The sequence below is a fragment of the Stomoxys calcitrans genome, chromosome 2 (assembly GCF_963082655.1).
Source record: "Stomoxys calcitrans chromosome 2, idStoCalc2.1, whole genome shotgun sequence".
In the NCBI taxonomy this organism is placed as follows: Eukaryota; Metazoa; Arthropoda; class Insecta; order Diptera; family Muscidae; genus Stomoxys; species Stomoxys calcitrans.
This window is the reverse complement of record NC_081553.1, coordinates 57,067,739-57,075,558: the sequence shown is the minus strand read 5'-3', so window position 1 is coordinate 57,075,558 and position 7,820 is coordinate 57,067,739. Positions and strand designations below refer to the sequence as shown.

The following is a 7,820-nucleotide window of genomic DNA, read 5'->3' as shown; positions in this document are numbered from 1 at the left end:
AAATTCTGCATACGGGCAGCATAGACGCCAGTTGCTGATGTCAACACAAGCAATCTAAAGCAGCTCAGGCTAAAGGACGACGGTGAACAAAAAACGAAAAAAAAAAACACACTGACCCATACATCAGCGGAAAGAGTTTAAAGCAAAAAAGTTTATAATCCCCCCCCCCAACCATTTTTTTGCCGCAGGGAGAAAGTGCAGTGAATCAAAAAATGGTTTAAATCTCAATCGCATGACAAAGCTACTGCTGGCATGTGTTTTAGTCAAAAGTGTGCTAAAATTTTCAATTTCCGGTATGTGTCTGGGCAATGAATGGATGAATGAATTTTCGCAATTGATTTGATTTTTACGTCGGCTTGCCTAGCCCTCCTACCACACACCCAACGAAAAAAAAAGTGTTAAAAAAAGTGTCAGTGCTAAATTATTCCTCACCATTGCGCCCCTTAACGAAATTCCTGCATTTCTTTTGATAGCCAAGAATCCGCTGCTCATTTTATGCTCAAGCAATTAAATTTCAATTAAAATTCTTGGCACCAAGTTGAAACACCTGAATTGCAGTTTCACGTTATACAACTTCCCTTACAAGTCTTCCGCTTTTATTCGTATACACAAATACACACACACACACACACTTGAAAAAACTTTAGCCTTAATGCTTTTCTCAATGACTGCAATGGAAACTTTCTGCCAATAAAATGCAAACTTCCGTTGACCTTAAGAATGTTAAGCCAAGAGAGACAGAGAGAAAATGAGAGCGAGAGAGAGAGAGCGTCCCATTAAGAAACCTAAAACAAGACAGAATGCATAAAACCACGTTATTTATGCCAAAACGATACAAAATTAACATTTTAAACTAAATCCTCAAAATCCAGGTGCTCAAAACACTCACCTGCAGGTTTTACTATCAAAGGGGAGAGACAATTAAAATGGCCACCAATTCAGCATCCGCTGTGGCCTCAATCTCCTCGACGTTGTGGTATGGCTTTGGCGCAGTTGCCTCACCCCCAATGATGGCTGCTTTGGCCACCATGGCTACGTCTACGGTAAAAGTGGCTGCGTCCGCATTAAACAGTTCAATTACAACGGGAACGATAGCCCTCCTAAGTGAGCGCCATCATCAACAACAACAACAGCATCACCCACCTCTAGCAGCACCAGCACCACCACAACAACAGGCATATCAACAACACAGTTTAGCCGGAAACAACACTTCACGTGTTGCGGCTAGTGTGGATCCTGCCAGTAGCAGCAACACCAACACAAGTCTGGGTTATCCTCACAACAGCAACAGCAACAGCAACAACTTCACATCGTTTCTATTACCCACGCATATGAACAGTAATGGCAGCTATATGGGCAGTGGTGGTGGTGTCGACGGTAGTATGTTGCTCACCGACTCTGCCTCCTCTGCAAACACCTTTCTTAGCTCCAGCGGCAACAATACCCTAGTCGATGGCTTTATGGTCGATCATCTGCCATTGCAATTAATTACCAGCACAACACCCAAAGTAAATCTCGATATAGAAATCGATATTCAGCTTTTAACCAGCGACTATGATGGCACCACGGTAAGTCGATGTTTGTTAAGAGTAGTGGCCATATGGGTAACCACACTAATGGTTGCCGGGGACGGGAGCGGTAAGTCATAATTGGTAGATACCACATAACAGTAAAATCCAATACACAAGTTTTCAAAGGGCAAGGGTCAGTGTCGTTAATAGGAGATTGTATTGTGTGTTTTATAGAGAGCAGCATAGGTGACATGAGATAATCATGCATGGATAACATTTTTGATTTAAATTCATAAATTTCTACAAACTACAATTTTAACCAAATTTTTTAAAGAGGTGTCATTTTGATGCAATTTTGTGATAAAAATAATCGTATGTTTATTTCATAATGAAAGGCGAAGGTATGCCTTTTATAGTGAAAATTAACATCAGCCAAATGGCCAGCACGACCACGCTTATAGGACCATATCCTTTTTAAGAAATTTTCCATAACCAAATCGCAAAGTGGCTGCCCTATGTCCTCGATAGCCTCTCACGAATTCTATCTTTAAGGTCTTGAATTGGCGCTGGGTTGTTGGCGCACAACTTAGGTTCCACGTGGCCCCAAAGGAAGAAGTTGCAAGGTGTTAAATCACCAGATCTTGCTGGCCAATTGTAATCACCTGTGATCAAAATCCAGGAATAAACGCCATCTATAGGCTTATGAACTCAAATCCAGAGATTGGTTTATGTGGGAACTAAAGGGTGATTTTTTAGCTATTATCTTTTTTTGGCAGCACTGGTTTAAACAGCTCACGCACGTTTCGTGTTTTCTTCTTCACTGTTAAACCTCTTCAGTTAAGTCTACAATTTAAACATGAATCGTCCTACAAACGAACAATGCTTGCAATTTTTGGATTCTATTATCAAAATGCGTGCTCTGTTAAGAGAGTTCAACGCGCGTTTCTTCCATTGAGCGACGAAGCTCTGTCGATTTTGATGTGAAGATCAGCCAGAAGCAAGAGCTACCAATGCAGCCCAAAAAGTCACAGTTTTGTTCGGTTTATAGGCTAGTGGCATCATTGGACCGTACTTCTTAAAAGATTATGCGAATCGTAACGTAACTATGAATGGCGCTATCGTGCACAAAATGCAAGAGCTCATGCCACACAGCCCGGCACGGAATAGCTGTGAGCACCACGCAGGCTGGAGCATTGAGTTCCAATTTGAGTACTCCATACAGAGTAGCTGCAACGGCAGTCGCGGAGAGTCTAAGAGTCTCAGTTTTGTTTCACTCTAACACATCTTCAGTTTGGTCTATAATTTAATAATGAAACGTCTTACAAACGAACAATGCTTGCAATTTTTGGATTCTATTATCAAAATGCTTGCTCTGTTAAGAGAGTGCATCGTGCGCTTCTTCCATTGAGCAACGAAGCTCATTTTTGGCTCAATGGTTGCGTAAACAAGCAGAACTGTCGATTTTGATGTAAAGATCAGCTAGAAGCAAGAGCTACATATGCAGCCAATAAAAGTCAGAGCTTGGTGCGGTTTATAGGCTGATGGCATCATTGGACCGTACTTCTTTAAAGATTATGCGAATCGTAACGTAACAGTGAATGTTGAGCGTTATCGTGCCCAAAATGCAAGTGCTTGTTTTACATGACATGTGGTTTTAACAAGACGGTGCCACATGCCACAAAGCCCGGCACGGAATATCTGTGAGTACCACGCAGGCTGGAGCATTGAGCTCCAATTTGTGTGGTGTAGATGGGTGTTATGAGAAGCTTAGCTGCGAGCTATCGGGCGCTTGCACAGGTTGCGGATAGTGGAATGCTCCATACAGAGTAGCTGCAACGGCAGCCGCGGAGAGTCTCAGAGAGAGGCCAGGCGCCACCGGCTTTTGCACAAATACTGAGTGCCTATGATGCTCGATATGACAAGGCGCCTTTAAATAACCAATGGCCACCTTGTTTCCGCGACGATCGTTCCTTTGGACCGGAACGAGCTTGCACAACCAACAGGAGCTTGACGACGATCGCCACCTCTACATGAAAATGTTACATAGCACGCGTAACAATGAAGTTTCACGTTCGCGACCGGTCAATGGGGCGCCTAGATCGTGCCATTTAGCCCCTTTAGGCTATTTTGTGGGGCTATGATATAGCTCACATCTATACAGACAAGCCCGCTTCAATTGACGCATTGAAAGACAACATTGAAGCATTTATTCGTGTTGGAAAGAGTATGCCAAAATTGGACTTAGCGGATGGACCATTTGAGGCGCAGTCACGCAGAAAAGAATTTTCAGCGGTGGTTATCCCCTCCTAATGGTGGCGACATTTGTGAGGTACATTGCCATATAAAAACTTCTCCCCAAAGAGGTGTCGCACTGCGGCACGTCTTTCGGACTCTGCTCTAAAAAGGAGGCTCCTTAACATTGAGCTTAACCTTGAACCGAACAGCACTCATTGATTTATGAGAAATTTGCCCCAGTTCCTTAATGGAATGCTTCCTTCACTTCTTCTGATCTTCTTAACCTCTATAACACTTTCATATGGCTGAAAATGGAGTTCAACTCAAATGTATGGGCTGGGGCTTTAAAATCATCCCTGGAGCTACTGGAACGTGTACAGAGAAGAGCGATGGCATTGATTGGGGACAGTAGGGTACTCAACTCGCTTTGGCGCTGCTCTATTGGTACGTTCATGTTCTATTCGTCCTGATGTAAGGATGTTTGTCAGAAATACTAGACATTCCAGGAACTCACACCCGTTCTTATAGGGAGATTTCTTATTTCGCCCAAAACGTTCGTATGTGGTATCGACCTCCGGATAATGTTTTTCCCACACACTATGACATCCAGAGATTTAAGACAAATGTCAATAAACTCTACATCCTTTCCCCCTCCAATTCTATTCACCAACGCAATGCACTGCATTCATAGGGGACATCCCCTGCGTGTTGGTTGATAGAAAAAAAAAGATGATGACATTGACAGTGTCATTGAAGCGGTCATCACAGCTAAATCGAGAGTAGAGGACTGCGGGATGACGGCAGTAGTAAGCGAGGAGCATTGCTAAGCTTACAAGAAGACCGAGAAAATAGTCCGAAGCACAACGAAGGAGACTGAGGAGTATGCACCGGCAGCGCAATCGGGTGAAAATGCAAAATGCTGGAAGGATAGAACTCAAATTCCAGGCACTTCTACGGAAGCTGGAAAAAGAATCAGATTTCCCGAAGAGCATAACACTGCTAAGACGCTGAAGAAGAAAACAGCTCCCCGCTTTAAAGTACTCTGGGAAGATTAAGCTTGCCCTTCCACAATGGAGACTCCAGACAGTGTCCTGCAGAGGAAGGCAAAGTCGGAACATGAACGAAGGAAGCGCACACGGCCCCTGAGTCTTCATGGAGGACTGTGACTTCTAAAAGGAGGCCACCTCCATCAGGGAAGGGGAAGATGGTCGCTGAGAAAGCTAAGAAGTTGCTCTCTTATCCCAGAGTGGCAAGGAAGTACAACAGAGAGGAGATAACCTATGTTATCATCGATATTGGCTGTGCATCCGGTAGGATTCCTCCAGATTATTGGTCCCAAGTGAAGCAACTGGTAAATGAAAGGGTTTTCGAACATGTGTGGAACTCTGTAGATGGTCCACCCTTACAAATGATGAGCTGCGAGTTTAAAGAGGACATCTTAACGCTGCACTTTGTGTCAGCAGAATATATTGATACCGTAAAAAAATTTGTTGGAAGTATCTACACTCCCTGGGACGCAAATTTCGCCCTTGTGAAATAGATTGACATACCCCAGTTCACAAAGGCGACGGCCTTCATCAAGGATGAGGGCGTCGCTATGGCGTACTATGGGACAAAGACCTCTTTTTCAAGATTGGCAAGACTGGCATAGGCAAATATCCCCATAATGAGCCACCAGGCAGAGCAGTGGCAGCACACTCAAACCGTCTAACGAAAAAGGGACCAAAGACGAGACAATAACCGACTCTTTCAATATTGGGAAGAATAGGATAAGGCGTACCACGGAGACAAGGATAGGTGAATATCCTCATATTGAGCCATCAGGCAGTGGCAGAACAGTCAAAATGCCTAACGAACAAGGGGCCAACGACGAGTTTAGCTAAGACTGAAGGGATGGCGGACTACGGGACAGGAACCGTCTTTTTCCAGATTGGGAAGACTAGGATAGGCTAATATCCTCATATTGAGCCAACAGGCAGAGTAGTGGCAGCACACTCAAACCGTCTAACGAAAAAGGGACCAAAGACGAGATAATAACCGACTCTCTCAATATCGGGAAGAATAGGATAAGGCGTTCCACGGGAACAAGGCTGTCTTTTTCAAGATTGGGAAGACTAGGATAGGCGAATATCCTCATATTAAGCCATCAGGCAGTGGCAGAACAGTCAAAATACCTAACGAACAAGGGGCCAACGACGAGACAATAACCGACTCTCTCAACATTGGGAAGAATAATACTAAAACATCAGGCAGTACAGGGACGAGAGACTCAACACAGACTAACGAACAGGGACCCGACAATGGAACCATCAACAACTTTCTCAAGATTCGGAAGACTAGGATAGGTAAAGATCCTAATATTAAACCATCAGTGAGTGCAGTGACTGGAAACGCAGTGCAGCCTAACGAACAGGGTGCCGACGATTAGACCACCACCTACTCCCAAGAAGCTCACTTACTCAAGATTTCGAAGATTAGGATAAGCAAAAATCCGAATATTCTAACATCAGGCTGTGCAGGGAAGAGTGACTCAACACAGACTAACGAACATCAATGACTCTCTCAAGATTCGGAAGACTAGGATAGGTAAAGATTCTAATATTGAACCATCAGTGAGTGCAGTGATTGGAAACTCAGTGCTGCCTTACGAACAGGTAACCGACAATGGAATCATTACCGACTTTCTCAAGATTCGGAAGATTAGGATAGATGGGACTGCACTCATTGATATGAGAGAAGTACCCCCTGTTCCTTCATGGATTATTCATGGGAAATTTAGTTATTAGTTAGTAGGATAGGTAAAGATTCTAATTTTAAACCATCAGGCAGTGCAGTGACAAGTAACTCAAAGCAGCCTAACAAACAGGGAGCCGACGATGAAACCATTACCGAGTTTCCCAACGGATGACTAGAATAGTTAAGAATCCTGATATTAAAAGATCAGGCAGTGCAGGGACGAGCGAATCAACACAGTTTAACGACCAGGGACCCGGAAACAGGAACTTTCCCTATATTCGCTAGACTGTACACCACTACTGTGGTATAGGGTATTATAGCGCTCTGTTATAAAGTCTGCATACCTCTTTCCCAATACTGCAAATCTCTCTGGTCATCTAGGGTTTTTCTTGGGCTGATTTACTTTCTCGAAGAAGACACCTATCTTCGAAAGACCCCACTATTGTAGTCGTAATCCTGTGGACATTGTTGTCAATGTCTTTTGTGGGTGGACAATTTAAATTATTTTGCCCAAGTCTTCTTCTGAGTAGTCTTCCGAATTTTGTGAATAAAACTCAATTTCACTTTGTTATATTTTTTCTAGCCTTTATTTGAGACCAAAGAGACTGTCCATCCTTTTTCACTAAAAAACTTTTATTATTCCGCAGCATGTTTCAAACGAACCTAGCAAAAATTTTTTGTTTTCAAACTTATTTTTCAATATTTGTATCAATATTGAAAAAGGTCTCCCCTTTGTGTTCAAAGTATTTTATGGAGTATATTAAAACCTAAAATAAATAAGACAAAAAAAGTACACAGATTTATGAACAACAGTGACCCATTTACGCTGTACCTTTCGATTTACCCTTTAAGGTGCTACATGATGCGCACAATGCCATACACACTCACACACACACATAGCAATCAGTCCATTGACAGCAGCATAGCAAATAAAGTGAAATGGAATGAAATGAAATTGAATGGAATAAAAATAGTTCAGTGTACATTTTTATTCTGGGCAGGTAAAACTGTGATCTGCCATCTACTGTCGGTTGTTAATGAAACAATTTGCCATAAAAATGAAACAAAATTTATTTGCAGCAGCACAAATGGACCGATGGAAAAAAGGTATTGCACATATTTTCACATAAAGTATTAAGGGAACTGAAAGCATATCGACGAAATATAGAATTAGTATGCATGGGGGAGTTCATTTGCACCATTTGGGGAGGGTGTTTGAAGCGAGGGCGAGATTTTATTGTGCCGAGAGCATTTAATGAAATATTTATATGGGAAATGTTTGCTGCACGATTTTTTTTTTGTGAAAGTAAAAATTTTTATTAAGAAATTTAATTTATA

At 42.6% G+C, this 7,820-nt stretch overlaps 1 protein-coding gene across 2 annotated transcripts in view; it reads left to right on the top strand.

The window, feature by feature from the left end:
- Positions 1 to 1,161: 1,161 nt before the first annotated feature.
- LOC106089490 (dopamine receptor 1) overlaps positions 1,162 to 7,820 on the top strand; it is a 266,083-nt gene continuing 259,424 nt past the window's right edge. For both annotated transcript variants that reach the window (XM_059361340.1, XM_059361339.1), the window contains exon 1: positions 1,162 to 1,568. In XM_059361340.1, coding sequence (XP_059217323.1) covers positions 1,332 to 1,568 — 237 coding nt within the window. In that variant the 5' untranslated portion in view covers positions 1,162 to 1,331. The remainder of the gene's footprint in view (positions 1,569 to 7,820) is intronic.